The 25,958-nt window shown below is 39.7% G+C and overlaps 1 protein-coding gene across 3 annotated transcripts in view; it reads left to right on the plus strand.

The window, feature by feature from the left end:
- LOC126481955 (dosage compensation regulator) overlaps nucleotides 1–25,958 on the plus strand; it is a 169,624-nt gene that overhangs the window by 100,443 nt on the left and 43,223 nt on the right. For all 3 annotated transcript variants that reach the window (XM_050105926.1, XM_050105918.1, XM_050105933.1), the window contains 4 exons: nucleotides 8,889–9,003; nucleotides 23,229–23,323; nucleotides 24,247–24,459; nucleotides 24,552–24,726. In XM_050105926.1, coding sequence (XP_049961883.1) covers nucleotides 8,889–9,003; nucleotides 23,229–23,323; nucleotides 24,247–24,459; nucleotides 24,552–24,726 — 598 coding nt within the window. The remainder of the gene's footprint in view (nucleotides 1–8,888; nucleotides 9,004–23,228; nucleotides 23,324–24,246; nucleotides 24,460–24,551; nucleotides 24,727–25,958) is intronic.

The following is a 25,958-nucleotide window of genomic DNA, read 5'->3' on the forward strand; positions in this document are numbered from 1 at the left end:
GCTCTCCAGTGTTTCACAAATTTTTGATCTCGTCTGAACAAAAGTTTTTTGGTTTCACCTGTAACCAATTTTACACTGCATCAGTGATTTCTGCATCGGTTGCAAATCTTCTTCCCCCGAGTGCTTCCTTCAGTGGTCCATACTTGTGGAAATCGCTTGGAGCCAGGCCTGGACTGTATGGTGGTGTTCCAGCAATTCGAATCCCAACTCCTTGATTGTTTCAGCCATACCTTTGGCAGAATGTGGCTGAACATTATGTTGCTGCAGGATGACACCTTTTCACAGTTTTCCGTGACATTTGGATGTGATTGCAGGTTTCAGATTAGTTTGCAGCACATTACAATAGTTCTCACTGTTCACAGTGCCTTCTGGAACCAAAAAGTGAATCACTGCCCTCATTTCCTTCTTTTTGGTGCAAATTGACAACGGAGCTGCAGTGTTTTGTGGTCTGCTACAGTAGGGTGACTAACATGGGAATAAGAATGATATGTTACATAGAATTGTTGTAGACAACTGTACTTCAGTCTTGGATACCAGCAGTGTTACCAAGCCCTACAGGGAGAAGTTGCCAAAGTCCCTTTACATTTTGCTTTCCCCTCATATATTGGTTGTGTTTTCCATGCTGCATAGATTTTACTTTTAGTTCATTGTTCATCCTTTGGTAGTGACATGTATGACTTGCAAGACCCACTGTTTTGAGGGCTATCTTGTCTTCAGTGTATAATGTTGGATCCACTCTGTAGTCACATGAAGGCACCAGAGATGCTTTGGATTATGCTTTGCCTTTTCCAGGCACTGCAAATTCCTTATGTGGTGCAAGACCTCAGATTCGTTACTTGGCAGGAGGTGGCAGCTAGAATATGTGGCTTGTATGTATTGGGGGGGGGGGGGGGGGTGTTAATCTTTGCAGTGGACTCACGTTGTCATGCATGTGTTTAGTTGTATCTGCATAGAGAGGTGTGGTTTGAAATTGATAGGAATTATACTTTGAAGATAGCAACTTACAGTCCTGATAGATGAGGAAAACTATGTTCAAGAAGGAATTTTTGGGGAGGTCAAGCAAGGAATGTTTGAAAGAAATTAGTGGGCACTTTCATTCAAGTTTTAGTTGAAAGTTCTTTCAGTGTGCCAGTTCAAAGTAGTTTTGTTTTCAAACAAGCTTTCATTGTTGAGTCACTGTGTTACTTCAAGGACAAGGAATGATATCATTGCCTTGGATATCACATTTCAGTGCAGAAGACTTAGGATGAGGGCAGACTGAAGAAGTCTGAATGACCACAGATCATATTCCAGATACTGATGTACATGAAGAAGAATCCAAACAGAACAACATGTAATTGTAGATGAGAACATTTCACCTCAAGAATATTATTTGTTCTTTCTAACATATTCTGTGATGAAAACATGAAGAAACAAGCTAATCTGTATTCCCAGCATTGCATAAGGAAGTTACGAAGCATGGAATCCCCTTTCCTTCATGTACATTGAACGCGCTTTATGCTTTGTGGTGAAACATTTTGTGAAAAAGAATTGTTGCTTTCTCACAAATTTTGTTCCTGTAGACCAATTTTTCTTCTTTTTTTAAAAAAATGAGGTTATATAAACATTGCTTTATCAAAGTATATATTGAGTTGAGAACAAGATTTTTAACCAGTTCACTTCACCTGCTTCATTGCTTTCAGCAGTTGATGCCTCTTCCTTTGATTGTTGTAACTGGCTGAAAATGAGATGCTGATAGAAGGATAATTCCATTAATGTAGCCCACACAGTATATAGAGTTGAATTTTTCACTTTTGATGTGATTAAAAGTTATTGTTAATGGCTAGTTACAGACACACTAGATTCTTTTAAATGCAAGCCAACGAATAGTTGCATACTGCACTTATTCATAGTTATTGCTGTAAAGTTATAGTGTAGTAAACCTAACCTCAACCACATAACTAGTAATGTTTAGTATGGAATGACGATGACGACGACGATGATCATGATCATGATCATGATCTTCATAGATCCAGAGTTAAATGCTATGTAAAGTGGCAGCACTGCCCCACTGGAATAACACAGTGATTTTCAAGTTGAGCAGACACACCAAAATTAAAGAATATTACACTGTAAACATACGTTCTCATTGATTATTGCTGTCCTGGTAGGTCATTGTTGAGATCTAACACAGTCAACCACATGACATGAAGATTCACAATAAGAAGTAACTAGAATGTAGTGTCATTGAGTTACTAAGAAACAAATGACTGGACATACCCGACTTCGGCATTGTACATTCTGTTGAACTGTTCCCTCTACTGGATGGGCTGTAGTGAACTTTGCTGTACCAATCAACAGAGTTGTAAGAACAAACTGTTTTATGTAAACTGCATAATACTCTCAAAATGGGCTTGATTGGTTTTGACTGAACTGCAACCCTTAACTAAAATCTGGCTTATGAAAATGTTACTGGTTAGAAATTTAGAAAAATTTATAGATACTATTATGCTTGTGGGGTGTGAATCGCCTTGTTTGGATGTATGAGTGCCATATTGAAAATCATAGTAAATTAAATGAAACTATTAATTAGTGAGTTAATTAATTAGTGCCATGCATTATATTGTACAGAAAAATTAAGTTAAAAGTAGGTACTTAAAGAGTAGAATCTAACAGTGGTTAGGGAAAAACTGCAATGAAAATTGGTAATAGCTCAGAACTTAAAATTTTAATTATTTCAGAAGGTAATTAGTTTCAGGTAATTTAAAATGTTGCTGGAAGATTGAAATTTTGAATGGTGTTGGCCATTGTATTGGATTCTGCTTATTAGGCACTTACTGAGATGTGGTATTAATTTCAGTGATCTGTAACTTTTAATCAACATAATCTATAATCAAACTAAATGATATTAGTGGAATCAGTACAGTGAGAAGAATAAACTGAACAATGAATTTAAATTGAACCTTGCTTGATAATTGATTTGCAGGTTTTCATGTACCTGCAACATCTTACATAAACTGTATCAGAGAGATAACGAAGTTCAAAAAAGAAAAAAAATTGATAGTTATTGGAAGCCGATGACATAACATAGGGAGGTACCCACTCATTTCATCTTAACTTTAAAGAAGGAAGTACAAATTGTTCCTTAAAGTAAATATTATTAATTACTGTAAACATGCTTAAGATTTTCTGCAGCTGGAAATGTTGTTAAGCAGCTGATTTTCTCTGTAACAGTTTAGAACTATTCAGTATTAACCAGAGCTGCTGCAATTTTTTTCAGTTGGTGGAAATTTTTGCATTTCCTCTTAATTATCTGCCAACAATACTTTCCCGTAGTTCATCAGCGAGCAATATTATGGTGCTACCGACAGCATCTGATAAATAAGTTAACGTATTTCGAGACTCTAGGGGGATTCTACTATGCTTCCTCTGGGTACACTCAGTAACAGAGCATTGGTCATCCAGTGTAACATACTATTAGCCAAATATTCACTGAGCCAACAGCATAGCTGCAAAGAGACTTTGTGATCATAACTTGGCTGTTAATCAAGAATGTGTTACTGTGGTTGAATGCCTTTCGGAAATCTAGGAAAATGTAATTTAAATTTCACATGCATCTACTGTTTGCAAGATATATAGAAAAAGGCAATCAGTGTTTTGTGTAAGTATTATTATTATTATTATTATTATTATTATTATTATTATTATTATTTTCCCCTCTCAGGCACATCACAATATTTGAACTTAGGATATGCTCAAGGATCCTGCAGTGGGCAGATTTTAGTGATTTTATTCTGCATGTCCGTGACATTTCCCAGATAATTCTTTTCATATTTTGAGAAACAGGAGAAGTGTACTATTTTTTTTCAGTAATGTGGGACTGTTTGCCGTTTATGCGAGATACATGCAAACTTGGAAAGTGGCCAACTCCAGAGTGCAACCAGTATAAAATCTAAATGGAATTCTATCAGTGCCTCTTTCGCTCGTTCACTTCAAATAGTATAGATCATTTTTCAACATCATTCATGCTTATTACCAATATGTAATTTTTTGGTCTGTGTAATGTTCACATTGCTTTGGTGGTATTCAAATACAGGTTTTAAAAAGTTTTCGATGGTGTTGAGCCACAGTCCTGCAGTACTTCTTAAAAGAGTAAACTGTCGTTTGACTTTGTGTTACTATATTTATCTGTTTTACTATCCAGATTTTTGCTTGTATGCCATTACCAATAACTTGGTAGATCATAATGATGTCATATCTGTTAAGGCAGTCCAAAGCAGGCGAGCTAGACTAACACATCTTGATCTTGGACTACCTTAACACATATGACGTAATAGTGGTCTAGTGAATTTAGCAGTGTACTTGGTACAATTACATTACATCTTAGATATGTTAGGCTTGATTACCTGCGTTGGACTGCCTTAACAAATATGACATAATAATGGCCCAATAGCTTTTAGCATTGTTCTTGATAATGGCAGAAAAGCCAAAAATCTAAATATTACAGAAATGTAATAATACACAGTCAAATGGCTGTTTACTCTTTCAAAGAACATGTTTTAAAGTGAATTTAGTACGTCTGCTTTCTGTCTGCAGTTTTATCACCACACTGTGATTCACACTCCTTACCTGTATAGTGCAACTTTCCAAGTCTCCACTGAATAACATATATTGAGGAGTCTACAGCTGAACTTATTATAGAATCAGTGAAATCTCTGGTTTAGACGCTCCACTCAGCTCCAGGTCAGAGGGTTCTAATCAGTGCTCAGAATGATGATGCAAATCGACAGATGTGCTGAGACTGCACAAATGAAGCTAGCTGTCATCACCAATTCTGTGGATAGAACCAAGAATGACATCAGAACGCAAGCAAACGTCACTGGTGATGACATTAGCAACTGATGGCAACCAGTGCTTCCAGTAGATCATGGGATGGTCTCTTCCAATCAGTAGGCACTCCTCCCGAGATACACACTGAGTACACATTTGATTCATCGTCCTCTCATGGCACAATTGCTGTAGGAGGGCTCATAATGGGTCGAACATTGGTACAGTCTACTGCTAAAAGCCCCTTTCTCCCATCTTTTGGTGCCCTGTCTTTGACAGAGGAGAGAGTTACACTAGCAGGAGATGCAAATCTAAATGACTCTGTCTCATCTTTGGGAGACAGTGCCTCAGATCTGTTTGTTAAAAGTGTAAGACTGTCTTGTTGGTCATTGGCCACATCCTTACTTGCAAAATAGCTTCATGTCTTGGAACAGTTCACCACCCACTATTGGTGTGATGACTTGGTGCCAGACCAACATTCTCTGTGGGACATGACAGCTGGCAAGCTCTCTGGCATATTCGCAACAGGAGTTTGTTCTTTCCATCACCAATACAATTGGTCAATGTAGCTTCCATCTATTTGCGAACAGCAAACGAAGCTTTCATCACAATCCCTCAGTGGCCACAACTGTAGCTATATCTGCTTTTGCACTGAGCTCTTTCAAAGAGAAAAGTAGAGAATTTAAAGCCAAAACCAGATAATGCTTAAAAATGAGCACTACTAATAAATATTTCACCACGTAACGCTAAATTATCCTGTAGGCAATAATTTTTGTTCTTCGTGACACTGCTAAACAATATGTAGCAACAACAGTAATTTAAACCTGTTAAACTTCCACTGAGGCTCTGCCATATGTCATACCTCAATTTGACATATGTTTCAGCAGTTGATTTGCACCAAGAAATAACCAAAGTTCCAGCAAGTAATGGTGTGGCATGGTTTCTTGGTTCCCATCATGTAATTGTAACTGCAAATCAAAAGGCTTATTATTCATTTTTGACTGGTTACTGAGGGTTTACTGCATACATAGCATGCGTTGGATGTCACCCATGATTCAGCCTGGTACTAAGATTACTTCTAGACTGTAAGAAATACACACTACGTACGCAAAAGTGCCCAGACACAGCTATATAATGTGGAATTTAGCATTATGTGTCATGAGAGGTGTAGCCAGCAATATAAATGGAAGTGGAGAGTATTATGTCATTAATAGAGAAGCAGTAACAGCAGAATAAATTGGTCCACAGAGTTCAGTGACTTCGAACATTGACTCGTCTTTGGATACTGCCCGAGTAACATATCCATAACATTTTTGAATCCTTCTAAAACTATCCAAGTTGACTGTTGATAGTATGATTGGGAACTGAAAATTAAGGAAAAACCACACGTAAACCAATACCAGGCAGACCTTACGTACAGAAGAAAGGGGCATGGAGGTTCTAAAAAATATCACATGAAATCAGGGGGAAGAATCACTCATGAGTGCCAGAGTGCTACCACCAGTCAATCTAGCACAGTAATAGTGTGTTTGGTGTGAAAAATACTGGGGTACCAAGGTCAAGCAGCTCCTTAAAGAGCCACAAATTTCCTTATTAGTTGTAAGCAAAGTTTGAGAAGGTTTAAAGGGTGATGCCACTGGACAGTGAAGACTGGAAATGAGTGATTTAGAGTGATACCATGTCACAAACATTAATAATTTAAGGTATATGAAAATTGCAGTTGAAGTTGCTGTTAAGAAATGTTTTAATTTTTACTGCCAGTTACATTCTGTGAACACCCGTAAGTGGCGAGTCTTGAGGACCTTGCCGAGACTGTTGATACATGTGAACAGTTTCAGTAGCATGTGGCTTTTGGAAGGGAATAGTAGCACTGTCTTCCCCAATTGTTGATCACAATGCTGTTGAACTGTTGTCTCAAAAACTAACATTCCTTTCCATTTTTATCAGTTAATTCTGGTCACTTCTGGTATCATGGATGGGCATACTCTGTAGGACCTCTGGAAATGTCATGTGTTAAAGACAGTGTGTGAACCAACCATTATACCATGATGTCTGATTTGAAGACTGACGAGATATTTTCATAATTCACTCTTTGTCAGCTGGTGAAATGGTTACATAGTAGAGTCAGTGAAAGATCACCTCCCACAGCTGGCAGCTGTGTTGCCAGCTTTCAGCTGTGAAGCCAGCTTTCAGCTGTGAATTGCAAATGGGGGTAAGCAAGGTGAAAGAATAGTCTTACAGAATTATGAAGATACTGAGGCCGTGCCATAGGGACTTATACAAGTTTGGTTGATGGCTTAAGGTAGACACAGGAAACAGCCACTTCAAGCCCACTGCTAGTGTCATTGATCTTCTTTCACCATCTGTGCTACAGAAAGCTTTAGTAGAGTTGAAGTAGTAGTAGTAGTAAAGATCAGTAAAATAAAAAATAAAAATAGTTGAGGCATTGGTCTTTGCATTGGCAAACCCATGCTTCGAAACAGTTTCTTACCTGCCCTTTTCCATAGATTCACTGCTGTATAACATTAGCAAGATTCTGCCTCCAGTTCTTATAAAATTTTTGGGCAGAAGAAATTATTGTCATATTAAGATTCTGTTTTATTCATAGTTACAAAAACTGTAAATGCTTTTCTGAAGTAATAAAAAATTTGGATGTTGTAGAACCAAATGCATTGAGCTAAAGGATCTTTGGAGAAATTTTTTTTTTTCATAAAAGATATTTTCCATACTTTACAAAGCTTATCAATCCATTTTCGCACCAGCACAGCCATTAAACTACATTTTTATAATGAGTTTTTCTTGTATTACAATAAGAACCCTGATTGGAATATTGGAATGGGTATACAAGGGGTCCCAGGAAGGATAGTCAATATTCAGGGATATGATACAAACATTAATTTGAAACAGAAAATTTCATATGGCATATGCCCTGTTCCTAATGGTTTCAGAGATAGAACACATTAACTGGGATATACGTTTTTGTTTATTTTGTGTATTCCTCAATACATTTTCAGGTGTACACATGTAAATTAGTGAGTAAACATTACAGCGTGTGTTTTGCAAAGTATAAATAGAAAAATACGAATCTTCAACACATTCACCTCAAAGCATTATCATACTCTTCACATTACAGCTGTTGTACAGTTAATGATAAATGTTCAAATATCCCACTGACAACTTCAGTGAATATGTGCACTCTTGTGAGACGATGTTGCATTGCTTGTGTAAGGGCCTCTGGACATTCCATAATAAGGGCAGCACTTCCATGATGCGACCAAGTGGTTCATCTTGCTTATTCACCTTTCATTTGTATGTCTTGGACTTTATCTGACTCCATAAACAAAAATCAGATGGCATAAAGTCTGGCGATCTTGATGGTTAGTTAATTATACTGCAGTGACCAAGAGGTAGGGTGGGTAACACACGAATGTGTGTGCCAGTAGACAAAAAAACAAATGTACATTAAATGTGTTCTATCTCAGAAAGCATTCAGAACAGGGCATATGAACATATGAAGTTCTTTCCTTCAGTTGATCATTCGTGTCAGACCGTCTGCGGTGGCCGAGCGGTTCTAGGCGCTTCAGTCCCGAGCTGCGCAACTGCTACGGTCGCAGGTTCGAATCCTACCTCGGGCATGGATGTGTGTAATGTCCTTAGGTTAGTTAGGTTTAAGTACTCCTAAGTTCTAGCGGACTGATGACCTCAGATGTTAAGTCCCACAGTGCTCAGAGCCATTTTTAGCATTCGTGTCATATCCTTGAATATTGACCATTCCTCCTGGGATACTGTGTAGAGACAAAACACAGACAGTATTATTGATCAAACAGTGGGCACATAAATAAGGAGGGTTTGTGTACTCAGGCTCTCAAGAAGTAATTTAAAACTGAATCTGTGCTTTTTTGTAAGACTGTCATTTGCTTAATATTTCAACAGAAAGAATTTTCTTCTCTTATGACATACAGTTGCTGATTGAGTGTAACTTGGTACCAATGAATCCTCACAAAGAAATTTAAATTAATGCTTTGGATTGTATGATAATGTCATGTTTTGTTAAAAATTGCTGTTTCACTTTTCACGAACAGGGACTGCTGAAATACATTAAAGGACTGGATATTCCTGGAGCTGTATTAATTTTTCTTCCTGGATGGAATTTAATATTTGCTCTGATGCGGCATTTGCAGCAGCATCCTGTGTTTGGTAAGTGTCTTGAAATAAGCATTACATTTTAATGAATTTACAGTAATTAAAATGTTTCACAGTAAACATTTTTAAAAGTACAAATAAAAACGTCAGTGGCAGAAGAGTAATGTGATAAAGGTGCAAAAACCTATGTTAACTTTGACATCTCAGAAATTGATAAATTTTCTTAGAGTTCAGAAGGGAAAGCTAACCTGTGGAGCTGGTCAAGCTAGAACACACGGATCTGGTGTGGTAAGCGGCTAAGCACAGTAACTGAATATTTATTGGTTTACTTAGTTTACACTGGTGTACAGAAAATTCATATTTTCTTTTTCTTAAAATATTAAAACCAATAATCCTTAAAACATTAATATCATGCAAAAATATTATAACATAACATCTTTTAAAATATTTAAAAGTAATTTCTGAAATTCTAAATTAACCAAAATTTCCCTTCATTTTAACTTTAGAACTAATAACCTTTAAACAAAATATTATAGTGATCCAAGGTATTTAGAATAATCACCAAAATTGTAGACTGCCCAGGTTTCCTTTTCGTTTAAACATTAAAGCCAATATCCTCAAAAATTTTAAACCATCCAAGGTGTTCTTTCTAAACCTAATAAGCTTAAGTTCAGAAACTCTTTCACTTAGTGCCCCATAACTGGTCACAGGGATATTCAGTTGTGAATGACTTCATGCCAGTCAAGCAATCTGGTTGTGAGAAAGCAAAGGTTACAGTAGTTACAGAATAACTAATAACAAATTTAATTGTAATTTTCTGAAGCATACACATCTCCTTTCATCAGTACATGGCTCACTTTACTGCAGTCCCAAGCTAGGGACAAACTCATAAACAACAAATTATCACTTTCAGTCTTAACTAACTTTACGTTCACCGTGCCGCTTGAACATGAGGCAATTTGGAGCAAATACAGTTTAACACCTTGATAGGATTGATTGTAATCACAGAAATTAACTAACTCCCTCAATTGCAAATTTCGGCCAGTGGAACCTGCAAACTTGTACCCTCATCACTAAGTGCCCTGAAGCTCACATCACTTCTCAAGAATATCATGCACACAGTTCAGCATGATTTACACACCCGGAAAGTCTAAATCAGAAAGGCATCCAATTAACCACGTATACATGGAAATTTGCAGATCAGTGCCACGGTACAATTTTGTGACACTACAGTCAATGAGTAGCCCAACTCGCTCTTCAGCACAACATCCCACATGGCGTGTCCCATAGGAAATAGGAAAAATGCTCCCGAGACTTGCTAACCGAAAACAGCTCAATTTACAGAATAAACCTGCATACAATTGGAGTCGATCAGATAGATGAATTGCTACATCTAGCCAAGGCGAATGGTCCAGTTTAAATTCAAATTTGAATGCTGACACTGACCAAAATCTGAAAGAGTCCAAAGCACTAATACCAATGTGATGTGCTCCTTGCTATCCACTGAGTAAACAGCAACTGGGCCGCTGACCCATCATTCGGACAATGCTGTAGCATTCCCGCGCTTGCAATCCACAACTAGCATGTGCCCAACTGTTGCTACATGGCTTACTCTGCCCTCTGTCATCCAGTCCAACAGTCACCACAGGATCGCCTGGTGCACACGTAGAACTGCTATCCACGTTTGGCATCTCTGACCACATAACAATTTTTCTTTGTGTAAAGGTTTGCTGATGCCAGAAATTGACAGTCACAAGTATACTTCGCAGAAGTACAAACTGAAAATCATATGGTCGTATCAGATAATGTGCATTTGACAGCGTTGTATGCATTATTTATCGGGTGGATTTTAGTACCACCTTTTATGCGTGACGTTCAGTTGTGTCAAAAATCTTAGCAACAAATTAATGTTAATTGTGTTGACTAATCTGTGATCTGTGCAATACTGGTAGTGTCCATGGCAAAGTTTTTGGAATCATCACAAGGTCTTCAACATGTGAGAGAACGAGTATATAGGCTACAGAATAATAGATATACAGTAACAAAAATCGGTATGAAAATTTTGAATGTTTGAAGTGGTTAGACATTCTCTAAAGCCCAACAGGTTTAGTGCTGATCACTCTGTAAAAATAAATGGAAGATTATCTTTTTAAACAAATGCTCAAAACATTCTGTTTGCATAACCAACCATTTTTCTTAAATTGACGACAAAATGCTGTGCCAAGTAGAGTGTTCTTTCTGACATTCTTTTCTATGTGCAACTGCCGCTGCAACATTGCTACTTCTCAGCTCATCAGTTCATTCCAGCTTTTGGCTAATAGTCAAGTTTCTTTGTATGTCTCAAATATTTCTCACATTTAAAAAAAAAAAAAAAAAAAAAAACCTACCCAGGCGCGAATAGCACTTGCGCACTGAGGGTTCCATACAAGCTTGATTGTACACATACACAGTTCATCCATTCTGGGAATGGGAGAATGGAAGAATATCCTTCTGTTTGGCCTATTATTGATATTTATACTGGCAAGATATCGGTCCCAGAGTTTTCAAGACTTCAGAATGTATTAATGTCAATAATACAGATCAAGTCATGTGAAATGCAGGCAACACTTATTATTGTAATCAGTATTTTTGAATTCAGTTGGGACCCAGTCAGCCTGAATGCAGAACTACCGATTTTTTATTTCAAGTTCGGCATCAGACAATGTATGCAATGGATCTCAACAGATGGACAAATTCAGTCAGTTAACAAAGGACCACCCATGTGCGATGTAATTACAGATTTACAGTTTTCAGATTCCTTGCCTTTGGTTGTAATGTGAATCCTACTTTTTGCCAAATTTCTTGATTCTAGACCAAAGGGAAGTACTCTACACGTTTCAATGAGTGAGTTTGCGAGTATCAAAATATGTGACATAAATGCCATATCCTTTGATTGCATTGACTTAGAAGCTTCAGTTTGTTACATCACCAAGGGACTATAGACATCAGAACGTGACACAAATGTCAACTTGATATGTCTATCCATTCATGAGAAAAGGATTTTTAAGTTGGACAGAAAGACAGGCAGACAGGCAGATGGACAACAAGGTGATCCTATAATGGTTCCATTTCTTTCCAATTGAGGTTTGCAACACTAATAAGTGAAAGTTGAGTGTCTGTCTCTAATTCTCACATATTGTTCAGTAATGAGGCGTGTTACAAATGTTAACACCTGTTAATGCCTCGTAGGCATTGAGCAGGATTGAGAAGGGTAATTGGTCAAGTACACACACACACACACACACACACACACACACACACACACACACACACGCGCGAGCACACATATATGTGCATGTTTCTGTACCCGTATATGGTGCTGGCTGGACTCAAGATTCCAGCATTCAGCAGGTGGACTGGATTGAGATTGGTAGAGGGGAGAGAGGCAAGAGACAGGAAAAAGGATTGCAGATGGGTAGATGGAAGCTCAGAGAGAGGCAGCCAGTTTGCTGGCTAGGAATGTGAGAGGGAGGGGTGGCGGGTGCACAGGCCAGGCATGTGATGCACTGGTGTAAATGCCATTGGGGAGCAGTGCACAATAAAGGTGACACAGAGGCATAAATTGATAGGGATGATGGGACACGGAAATGGGAAACTGTTGGGTGGAGGAACAGAGGGTTAAAGGAGATTGAGACCAGGAGAGTTATGGGAGCAAAGGGCATGTGCAAGGATAACTCCCATCTGCATGGTTCAGAAAAGCTGGAAGTGGAGTGAAAGATCAAGATGGCCCGGGTTGCAAAGCACTCATTGAATCTGAGCATCTTGTGCTCAGCTGCCTGCTGAGTGTCTGGGTGGTCAATTTTATCCTTGACCACAGTTTGGTGGTGGCCATCCACTCTGACGGACAGCTGGTTGGTTGTCATACCGACATATAAAGCTGTCCAGTGACTGCGACAGGGTCAGTGTATGACGACTGCTTTCGCAGATAGCCCTATCACTGATGGAGTGGGATAAGCCTGTGACAAGGCTGGAGTAGGAACTGCTGGGTGGGTGGATTAGGCAGGTCGTGGGCCTTGGTCTCCCACAGGGATATGATCACATTGGCAAGTGGTTGGGAGTGGGAGTGACATGTGGATGGTCTAAGAAGTTGCATAGATTGGGTGGGGAGGATAGTGTTGGATCTCAGTCATTTCGGGGTATGATGATACTAAGCTCTGGCTAAGGATATGATGCAGTTGCTCCAGCCCAGAGTGCGGTACTGGGTGATGAGAGGGACGCTGCTTTGTGACTGATCCTCGGGAGTGATGGGGTTATTAGGGAGTAGTGCCTGTCTGTGAAGGCCCTCGTGAGACCTTCAGCATACTGGGCATGATAATTCTCATCACATGCTGTTCCCAGGTGGTCAGGCTGTATTTAAGTGATTTCTTGGTGTGAAAGAGATGATAGCTGTCAACATGCAGATAGTGTTGGTGGTTAGTGGCTTTAGTATAGACAGATCTGTTGATGAAGCCATCTGAAAGATGGAGCACAGTGTCCAGAAACATGGTGTGGAGGGATTGAGGAGGACCGGTTGAACCAGATATGAGAGAAGGTGTTCAGGTTGTGAAGGACTGAGTAGAGGGTATCTTGGCCCTGAGTCCATATTGTGAAGATATCAGTGAACCTGATTCAGACAAGGAGCTTGGGTTTTGGGAAGCTAGAAAGGTTTCCTCTAGAAGGTCCATATAATGGTGCATTGTGGGTGCACATGGTATGGCAGATTGAAAAAGAGAGAGAGAGAGAGAGAGAGAGAGAGAGAGAGAGAGAGAGAGAAGTGATGATAAACATTTTTCTTTTTCGTACCTTGTTCTCAATGGAGAAACGTCTACAGACGTTAAAGTATCCTCTGGCGTGCCACAAGGGAGTGTTATGGGACCATTGCTTTTCACAATATATATAAATGACCTAGTAGATAGTGTCGAAAGTTCCATGCGGCTTTTCGCGGATGATGCTGTAGTATACAGAGAAGTTGCAGCATTAGATAATTGCAGCAAAATGCAGGAAGATCTGCAGCAGATAGGCATTTGGTGCAGGGAGTGGCAACTGACCCTTAACATAGACAAATGTAATGTATTGCGAATTCGTAGAAAGAAGGATCCTTTATTGTATGATTATACGATAGCGGAACAAACACTGGTAGCAGTTACTTCCGTAAAATATCAGGGAGTATGCGTGCGGAACGATTTGAAGTGAAATGATCATATGAAATTAATTGTTGGTAAGGCGGGTGCCAGGTTGAGATTCATTGGGAGAGTCCTTAGAAAATGTAGTCCATCAACAAAGGAGGTGGGTTACAAAACACTGGTTCAACCTATACTTGAGTATTGCTCATCAGTGTGGGATCCGTACCAGGTCGGGTTGACAGAGGAGATAGAGAAGATCCAAAGAAGAACGATGCCTTTCGTCACAGGGTTACTTGATACGCGTGATAGCGTTACGGAGATGTTTAGCAAACTCAAGTGGCAGACTCTGCAAGAGAGGCACTCTGCATCGCAGTGTAGCTTGCTGTCCAGGTTTCGAGAGGGGGCGTTTCTGGATGAGGTTTCGAATATATTGCTTCCCACTACTTATACCTCCCAAGGAGATCACGAATGTAAAATTAGAGAGATACTACCGTGCACGGAGGCTTTCCGGCAGTCGTTCTTCCCGCAAACCATACACGACTGGAACAGGAAAGGGAGGTAATGACAGTGTCATGTAAAGTGCCCTCCACCACACACCGTTTGGTGGCTTGCAGAGTATAAATGTAGGTAGATAGACAGCTCCCCAAACATAAATACCTCTTCTGTGCTATCACAGGTGACGTGTCACTGATCTCATTTGTGCTAAGATTGCAGTACACTTGAGGTGCCTATTCGGTAAGAAACTCTTAGCATAGAACTGTTATTTTAGAAATAATTAAATTTCCAATCAGTTTGTTTATAAGGGATGCCACTCGCTTTTTATTGGCAGAACACGAGAAACTGCAGAATTACATTCCGCTTTAGAGCCACAGATACTTTCCATTCTTCAACAAAATAATTAACTGTATATTTCTGTAATTACAGTTACACTGTTCTCAACCAGACATTGTAAGTTAAGGCTTAACGGATACAGCGGCAGACAACATGTTCATTCTCAGAGACTGCCGAATGAGCTCTAATCAAGGAGCCGAACCATTTCACCCGCCATCCAAGTTGGACACCATCCGAGGATCACCATTGTGCTTGGTCTGCATTTTTGTTTTGCAGTTTATTATTCTGCTGGTTATTGATACTTATGAAATAATGGAATGGTGACACACTATTGAAAGATGCTTTAATTTGAAATTCAAGTAAATATGCTGTTTAATTTTTCAGATATTAATAGTAGAAGGTTGCCATTTTGGTGCCCAACTTCCGAACACAGCAACCAATTGTGGAGCAGGGCGACAGTTTAGGCAGTCGTTTCTCACTATACCTGTACCGAACAAACCATATGTCATTAGTACCTCACACCAACTGCTGCCTTCTCAACTGCTCTAAAAAGAGCTGCTTGTGGCCGAATATGATGGCTGCAAAGCCAGAAATATTACAATGCTCGAAGGAGAATTTTTCAAGATAGAGTCGGTAAAATGTATGAAGTAAGGGTGATGTGGTTTGGTGTCTGAAGTGCATTGGGGAGATAGTGTTAGATTGTTGCAAGTCCATGGCCACGAGGGATTTCCTAGTATAGGGAGAGGCAGGGTGTATACATGGAGAAGGAAAAAAAATTCCCGGATTTTCCGGTTGAAAATACACTTTCCCCCAGGTGAAAATACACTTTTTTTCCGTTTTAAGTGACAGTATATTTTTCCTCGGCACTGTAAAACTTATCAATCCTTAGAATGTTTATGGTTTTCTACACAGAGGTAGAAAGCATTTTAGAAAACGAAACCCAGGGGGGAAAAAACACGTTTTGGAAAGATCTTTGATGTGCAGCAACATCTACGGTGCATTTTTTTCGTGTTACGGAGGTATAAATTTGAATTCCACCAAACAGTGCATGTTACTTTCCCAAGCAATGAAATAGAGATTGCGATGCGCTTTTGTAAGCCAGTCATGGCTCATGTCACGTGATCTCACCAGCTGATGACAGCATAGGACACGTGATGTAGTCAACCAATAGCAAGATCACTCTTACAGGGTGTTTCAAAAATGACCGGTATATTTGAAACGGCAATAAAAACTAAACGAGCAGCGATAGAAATACACCGTTTGTTGCAATATGCTTGGGACAACAGTACATTTTCAGGCGGACAAACTTTCGAAATTACAGTAGTTACAATTTTCAACAACAGATGGCGCTGCAAGTGATGTGAAAGATATAGAAGACAACGCAGTCTGTGGGTGCGCCATTCTGTACGTCGTCTTTCTGCTGTAAGCGTGTGCTGTTCACAACGTGGAAGTGTGCTGTAGACAACATGGTTTATTCCTTAGAACAGAGGATTTTTCTGGCGTTGGAATTCCACCGCCTAGAACACAGTGTTGTTGCAACAAGACGAAGTTTTCAACGGAGGTTTAATGTAACCAAAGGACCGAAAAGCGATACAATAAAGGATCTGTTTGAAAAATTTCAACGGACTGGGAACGTGACGGATGAACGTGCTGGAAAGGTAGGGCGACCGCGTACGGCAACCACAGAGGGCAACGCGCAGCTAGTGCAGCAGGTGATCCAACAGCAGCCTCGGGTTTCCGTTCGCCGTGTTGCAGCTGCGGTCCAAATGACGCCAACGTCCACGTATCGTCTCATGCGCCAGAGTTTACACCTCTATCCATACAAAATTCAAACACGGCAACCCCTCAGCGCCGCTACCATTGCTGCACGAGAGACATTCGCTAACGATATAGTGCACAGGATTGATGACGGCGATATGCATGTGGGCAGCATTTGGTTTACTGACGAAGCTTATTTTTACCTGGACGGCTTCGTCAATAAACAGAACTGGTGCATATGGGGAACCGAAAAGCCCCATGTTGCAGTCCCATCGTCCCTGCATCCTCAAAAAGTACTGGTCTGGGCCGCCATTTCTTCCAAAGGAATCATTGGCCCATTTTTCAGATCTGAAACGATTACTGCATCACGCTATCTGGACATTCTTCGTGAATTTGTGGCGGTACAAACTGCCTTAGACGACACTGCGAACACCTCGTGGTTTATGCAAGATGGTGCCCGGCCACATCGCACGGCCGACGTCTTTAATTTCCTGAATGAATATTTCGATGATCGTGTGATTGCTTTGGGCTATCCGAAACATACAGGAGGCGGCGTGGATTGGCCTCCCTATTCGCCAGACATGAACCCCTGTGACTGCTTTCTGTGGGGACACTTGAAAGACCAGGTGTACCGCCAGAATCCAGAAACAATTGAACAGCTGAAGCAGTACATCTCATCTGCATGTGAAGCCATTCCGCCAGACACGTTGTCAAAGGTTTCGGGTAATTTCATTCAGAGACTACGCCATATTATTGCTACGCATGGTGGATATGTGGAAAATATCGTACTATAGAGTTTCCCAGACTGCAGCGCCATCTGTTGTTGAAAATTGTAACTACTGTAATTTCGAAAGTTTGTCTGCCTGAAAATGTACTGTTGTCCCAAGCATATTGCAACAAACGGTGTATTTCTATCGCTGCTCGTTTAGTTTTTATTGCCGTTTCAAATATACCGGTCATTTTTGAAACACCCTGTATGTAGCGCAAACACACAAAAAAGAAAAGTTAATGGTTTAAATTAACATACATAGTGTTGCTACAAGAAAAACAAAGCTTTCACAAATGATATTGGTCTCGAAGATTAAGATGCAAGAGAAGCTAAGCTTCCACATGTAATGCTGATCTTTTTGCGTGTGTTACACTTTAAGATACATCACACAAATGCGCCAGTAAAATTTTTAATAACAACGTAAATGTCTGATCTTCTGGGCTCAAAATTCTTCTAGATGGTTTTCCTCAAAGAGTTGATTTTTAAATGAGAGTTAAACGCTCTGTGATTTAAGAAATTCATCGTACATTCTCACGCATAGTTCATCTTGTGTAAAAGGAAATTTACTTTGAAAGTATAACGTTTCAAGCCACCATTCGCAATATTTACCAGTGACATGTTAGAAATTGGTTCGTTTCAGCAGTTGCCAGAGAGCGCCAGATAACAGGTGTCACTGCGCCTACGCAGCTACGATGACGCAGGAAGCCCGCATCTTCGCACATGTAAAATGTTAAAAGATCTTGCATTATGTCATAAAAGAAACAAGACATCAAAGGATACTTCAAGAGCATCGAAATTTCATGAACCATACTAAAATGCATAATTCGGCTTAAAGTCCACAATCGTTATGTCCAGATTCGGATGTAAATTTTCTTGAGTACCAGTACTGTATTATCTCATGTTTGGTTCTTTATTATGGCATAATGCCATATGAGCTAGAAGGTGGAAAACGTGCTCTTGAAATGCAGTGAACAGTTAAAACTAGCCAACAGTGTGAAATTAAACACTTTGTTTCAAATAAATTGATTGTCTCTGCGCAAAAGATTAATAAAAGCCAAATCTCTTTAGCAAACTGACAAAAATAACTTCATTGTTCTGCAAGGCGATTAATGCTTGACTGTCAAAAAGGTGGAAATAGAATCTGAAACTAACAACATATTTTAGCCTTTCGTAATTATGCGAATGTATTTTAATTCATGTGGTAGCTCTCGGCCACAGAAGTCCGTTTTGTTTTCATTTAATGTGAGAGCAATAATCGAAGAGGAAGCAGCAAAATCACTAAACATAAACACAGGTCACATGGAGACTACCCACCTCCCCACTACATCTCAGACTGCTCTAGTGCTCTGTGGATCAGCCCTGGATCTACGATATTTCTGAACCGGAGAAATTTAGACTGTGGCGCCCAGCCACACATCTGTAGCCAGAAGCGGGAGAAGGTACTACTCATACACAACTCAACTGCGCATGCACAAGAGCCCGACCGCAACTGCTCAAATGAATCTAATGTAAACAGCTGTCACGTCACGCTCATCGGAGGCAATTTGTTGTTAGGAAGCACTGCATATTCTTCCTAAAGCCTTTGACACACTTTGGTTGACAGACGCTTGTATGAGCACTGTATTTTGTTGTTGTATATGGCACATTTCCTTTGTGACTTAAGGTTCGCCCCCCCCCCCCCCCCCCCCTGCAGTGTTATTCTGCAGAAGCAAGATACAGTAATATCCTTCGTTACAGTATTGGTTCTTACCAGTCAAAATCACAAAAATTTAACTGATAACTAAAACAATGAAAAATTCCCGGGTCGTGTACACCCTGGAGATGGCATCGGCAGTATTGAGAAGGGATCCAGATGGTAAAAGCTTCAAGATGGTGTAGAGTTGGCATTGCAATATGCTGGACCAAGTACATTAGTGTAAATAGCTGCAATCACTGAACCGGTTTTCATGTCGATATGATAACTAACTATCTGTCCATCAGAGTGGATGGCCACGACCAAACTGCAGTCAAGAACAGAATTGACCAGCCAGTCACACAATATGTACCTGAGCACAAGATGCTCTGTTTCAGTGAGTGCTTTCCAAACTGGGCCATTTGGATCCATCACCAGCTTTTCTGAACTACACAAATGAAAATTATCCTTACAACACATTCTTTGCTTCCATAGCCCTCTTGGCCTCAATCTCCATTAATCATCTGTTCCTCCACGCAACTGTTTCCCATTCCTGTGTCCCACCACCCCACCAATTTGTGTCCCCATGTCACCTTTATTGTGCGCCGCTCCCCACTGGCATTTACACCAGTGCATCTGTGCATCTGCCACCCATCCCTCCCACTTTCCTAGTCCGCAAACTGGCTGCCTCTCTGTGAGCTGCCATCTACGCACCTGCAATCCATTTTCCTATCTCCTGCTCTCTCTCCCTCTACCAATTTCACTCTGGTTCACCTGCTCCAACTGTGAATACAGCCAGCACCATATAGGGACATAGGAATATGGATGTGTGCATGCGTGTGTATGTACTTTAGCACAAGAAAGGATTCCTTCCAGAAGATACCAAGTTTTTTTGTGAGCCTGTCTACGACTCAACGCTTCTGCTTTTTGGTGACTGGTTCAGTTGCCATCTTTGCTCCTGCATTCCTGGCTGGCAAATGGCGCCCCACCCTCCCTCCAACCCACTAGTTACCCACCTCAAAGCCCTTCTTCCTGCCTCCAACTGCTCTTCCCCTGTACCCACCCCACCCCACCCCCAGCCCACCTGCCAAACTGCAATTCTGGTGCTGGGGAGTTCAGCTGGCACCTTGTGTGTGTGTGTGTGGTTTTTCCCATTGTGTGGTCTCCTTTGCTTGTAAATTATTGAAAAGGGTAGTGATTATGTCATAACCGACCTGGTACTGTCGTTATGTTGTCACATGTCTAGAGGTCCTTAAACCGGTATTATGTTACACGTCCTTTACTCTCATAACCTTCCTGGCTTCAGTCTCCATTAACCCACTGTCCTTCCTCCCAACAGTTTCCCCTTCCTCTGCCCTGTCTCCCCGTCCTACTTCACATCTGCACGTCACCTTCATCATGCACCACTCATCACCTGTTGTGACATCCATAAATCACATACCTAACTGTTGCAGTTGCCACCATACCTCATGCATTCCTAGCTACCTAATAGGCTATCTCCGTCCAACCCACTAGCTGCCCACCCCAAACCCTTCTATATGCCACCCACCACTCTCCCCCTGTACATACCCAAACCCCTTCCACCCCAGTTCACCTGCGGAAGTTCAATCCTGGCACTGAGAGTCCAGCTGCCACCACATAAGGGAACAAGTGTGTGTGTGTGTGTGTGTGTGTGTGTGTGTGTGTGTGTGTGTGTGTGTGTGTGTGTGTTTTACTTTTGTTTTTCAGTGAGTAGTCTTCTTTACTCCTAAATTATTCAGAAGGATATTGATTCTGTCGTAACTGACCTGATGCTGTCATTATGTGGTCACATATCTGAAGGTACTTAAAGCCAGTATTAGACAACAGACTTATTGTATACAAGTCTACACCAGCACCCCAAGAGTAAGTACTCGGAACCACAGACTAGTTTACATTGGTCACATCACTGAGTGTGAAGGTCGATATTTTTGTAAAACCAGCGCCCCAAGAATACGTACTTGGAACCACAGGCTAGTTAGTTTACATTGGTTATGTCATTGGGTGTGAAAGTTGATTTTTTTGTAAAACTGCTATTTACTCACATTGAAACTTCTAAGAGCTTTACCGTCTTACTTAAGCAGTTATTGTTGTTTTTGTGTAGTTATAATGAAATTATGTTATGATTGTACAGAATTATTGACTGATGTATTCATTTTATGTCATACTGGTACAAGCAAATTAGTATCGAATTTTACATTGCACAGCGTTTTAGACATGGATGTAATTATTTATGCTGCATTTGTCATGACAGCCTTAGTTGTTAGGAGAACGGAAGAGTGACGACGTAATGCCAGGAAGGAATTGGATGACCCTGGCTGAAAAAAAGGGACAAAGGCAGGGACGTATACACGCCATTAATGAAAGAGTTTAGGCTTGAAGATCCACACGAAAATAGGAAGTTCGTCAGAACGATTGCGCCTTGCCGATCATATATGATGGGTTGTGACTGTGATGACACAGTAATGAGGGAAACTGTTTCACAGTAGTGTGACTTCAAAGATGGAAAATTGATTTTACAGTCCTCACTGGTCGTGGCCGACACAGCTGCCCTGGCTCTTGCAGCTATTCTGTCAATGCTATATAAAACAAAAGATGCAGTCAAATCAAGCACATGCAGTAATTTCACCAATTGAGTTGATACATACACATAATGAAAGTAAAATTGTGCACACAAATACATGAAACATACAGACTCAGTATAAAACATTTGTAGACATACTTTATAGTGGAAAAGAGTATCTAAAGGATCTGATTTAAGATTAAACATCTTTCCTTGCCGTAAATCTCAATAAGCACATTTGTACTTTCTTTGTTTTATTCTATTTCTAAGATAAGTACCTATCATCAGATGGACAGCTTTTCTCACGGGCAATGCAAAAAACCAGGATTTTTGTTTTTTTATTGCCGTGTTTATAAAAATTTACAGAAAAAATGTAGATTATATCTGTCAATAGCCAAAAGTGTCTTCAAGACTTGTCTGCTGAGTATAAGTAAAAACAATAACAAACAGAAAGCCTGCACGAAATACTACTTTCTGGGCATGCACTCACACACCTCTTCTACTGGTCATGCGCAGATCCACGACAGAATAGAATGGCTTCTGTTTTTCGCCAATGGATAAACAGTCTGCTGAAATGACAAATTTTCCGGTTCACTCATTCTGCCACCAGGTGCCAGAAAATCTACACAAGACTTGTACATTATAGGTGTGTCATGTAATACCAGCTTAACCCCGTATCTGACTTCAGAAATATTCTAAGTGGTGGTATTGTTGTTGTTGTTGTTGTTATTATTATTATTATTATTATTATTATTATTATTATTATTATTATTATTATTTCATATATAATACTGTAAGAAAAAACAACTATATTCACAAATTTCTGTGTGTTTTATTTTCTTTTCGTGTATTCATTGTTAAGAGATTTTTACTGTGTGGTATTTCCTGAAGTAAGGTGTTATCCAAATAGGAACGTTGGAGGCTTCACACAAATTGTGTGTTTCTCTCCTTGTACATTTCTTGTCAAATTGTCTTGCGTTTGAACAAGTATTTCATTGTTCCATCAAGTAAGATATTTTCTCCATTGACAGAATGGTTTTTGGGAGATGACATGCCGATAGCTAAATGTGTTGCAGATTTCGTTGTAGCTGCACGTAGGAGAACAGTAAGTACAATCAAGCCAATTACTTGCATCAGCGAACAGCCCAGAAATGTTTCTTCAACAATCATGCACTTTAAATACCAGCATATTTTCCAACAGTATGATGAAGACAGTAATGGTACAGTCAAACATAGGTATGTTGAGTTGATGAGAAACACTAGCTCAGAAAATTGCACAAAAATTGATGTGAACGAAATCTATACGCCCAACATGGAAGTTAGGTAAACTGCAGATGAAAAAATGGCTGACAGATTACGAAACACAGAAAGATAGATCTGTGCACTAGTTAACCAGGGACATAAGGGGCTTAATCCTTTGGTATATGAGATATGTATCCTTCACAGCGAGGCTGACCCTGTTGTGACATGCTACATATAATATTTTGTTGGAATGTTGCATTAATGTCATAATATTTTGTTTTCCAGGCGGCTCTGCATATTCAATAATACCGTTGCACTCACAGCTGCCAAGAGAAGACCAGCGGCGTGTATTTGAGCCTGTTCCAGATGGTGTTACAAAGGTAAGAAAAACATTTTCTGTGCCTAATTTTTGGGGAGCTTAGAGAGAGGTGTGGAGGATGCAGCAGATAGAGTGGGTTTTACAATTAGTGTTTAACAGATCAGTTCATTGTGAGTGAAAGTGGCTAAATAACTAAAGAAGCTTTTTAGGAAAAGCATAGATGGCTACTCACCGTAAAGATGACAAGTTGGTTTGCAGATAGACACAATGAAGAGGCTGTTACAGATTGAGCTTTTGGTCAAAGCCTCCTTCAGAAAGGAAACACACATACACGTATGTGCGCGTGCGTGCCCACATAAACACATGCACACACAAGCAAGCAAGAACACTTCATGTGTCTGGCCAGAAGCCGGCCATAGATAGCAGTCGTGTGTGTTTGCGTGGGTGCGTGCGCTCGTGTGTTCGCACGAGACCGCGATCGCGTGTTAGAGCGTGCGCGTGTTCTTCTCATAATGTTGTTGATATCCCAACCTGAACTTTTCATTGTTTTAAGTAGCTCATTAACAGTTAAATTGGCTGAGAAATTGTAATCAAGAACAACAAAGGACATAGCGAAATTAAAAACTAGTGCAGTAACAGACAATAACAAATGTGTGAAACTAAGTCCCCATCAAGTGGTTTAATTTTGATGCAACATACCTGTGCAACCTTGTGGACCCCCTTCCTAACCTAGTCCAAGGGTGGAATTACATGATATTAAATGAAGCTTGTTATGATTTCTCTAGGATGACTAATTATTTGTCCAGTGAGCTTAATAATGTGAAAATATACACCCTGAAGAGGATACAGAAACAACAGTTCATTGATAAAGCTCATCATGACTATTACTCATACTGTAAAGTGTGTGTAAATATTTATATCAACCATGCAGGTGCCATCAGGTCACACACACAGTAAATAATGTGTTCTTTTTTCTGTCTGCAGATAATTCTTTCAACGAACATAGCAGAGACATCAATCACCATTAATGATGTCGTATTTGTGATTGACAGTGGCAAAGCAAAAATGAAGTTATTTACGTCACATAATAATATGACTAACTATGCAACTGTTTGGGCATCGAAAACTAATTTGGAGCAACGAAAGGGAAGAGCTGGTCGTGTTCGACCTGGCTTCTGCTTCCATTTATTGAGCAAGGTAATTACTAAATTTTTCTGCAGAATTTAGTCTCATTCACTAATTGTCAATATTTTTGTTATTAATTCAGTTTCTTTTTTAAAATGATAAAGGCTCGCTTTGAAAAATTGGATGAGCATATGACACCAGAAATGTTCCGTACTCCTTTACACGAGTTGGCACTGTCAATAAAACTACTACGTTTGGGAGCAATAGCACAGTTTCTTAGCAAGGCAATTCAGCCTCCACCTATTGATGCTGTAATTGAAGCTGAAGTCTTGCTTAGAGGTTGGTAATAAATATTATAAATATAGTATAGGAAAAATATGTTTAGAATAATTTAATAACTGTCTATGATGTAGTTCCACAAGGCTATGAACTTCTCACTGTAAGTGCAGAGATGATCTTGTTTCTTTAACTAATAAGTGAAATGTTCACCCTTTCATGTTTTGTCATTGTTCACATTGTTTTGTGAAGTCTTTTCCATATTATCCCCTGGAGAAAAATCTGAGGAATACTGACAAAAGCATATCATCTGATGAGCATCAAAATTGTGAAAACTTCCAGTTGTGAATTATAAGAATTGTATTACTACCACCATTGTAGCTAGTATGAGGGGTAATCATAAATCTTAAATGATGACCTCAAAAGAAAATAAACATACATAATTAGGTTTTTGCTTGCAAGTACATGCCTGCAGTCCTGGTAACATTGAAATCTCCATGCCACAGTACCATAGCACACTTTTACAGGGGCAAAAACAAAATGGCACTACCCATTGATAAAGTGGATTATCGTATGATAGCTCATTTTTGGCAGCAGCAGAAATGTTGTAGTCATGTTATTAAGGCCAATCTGTTTTGGTAAAGACATGATTTGAATTGACCTAACTCAGTTACAACGTTTTTGCTCCTCCTGAAAACTAATTGCTCCACAATACAGCACTATATCGGTAGGTTGTGCAGTTTTATTTTGGTTCCTTGAGTGGCATGCTTCGTACTGCAGCATGTAGGATTTAGGATTCATTGTGCAGCAGGACTACAAAAAGTTAACTTGAAACAAACAAAAAATTCATTGTGTAACTTCAGTTGTTCATGTGATAATTAAAACATTTGAGAAGATAAACTTCTTTGCCAAGATCTCTAATAATAACGTTTATTCTTGATAACTGGTTTCGGTAATCAGTGTTACCATCTTCAGATCTGGATAGTTTTTATACAGTGTGACTACATACAAAGCAATTGTAATACACAGTATTAGATACAGTATGAAAGAAAACAACAGAATAACCTATACCTATCTCATGAATTGGCAGGTATGTAACAGATGGGAAGGCTGATGCACTGGCATGTCAAAATTAAAACAACTATACACACAGTTATTAATCACATACAACTATATTGTGTCACTTACAACAGAATACACCATTGCAGCCAGGGTGCTGTTGGACTGGCAAGCGGTTATCAGTGAAGGATAGGCATTGACAAGTGGACTGACAGGTGTCGCTAGTGTAACATGTA

This window comes from Schistocerca serialis, chromosome 1 (assembly GCF_023864345.2).
Source record: "Schistocerca serialis cubense isolate TAMUIC-IGC-003099 chromosome 1, iqSchSeri2.2, whole genome shotgun sequence".
Taxonomy (NCBI): domain Eukaryota; kingdom Metazoa; phylum Arthropoda; class Insecta; order Orthoptera; family Acrididae; genus Schistocerca; species Schistocerca serialis.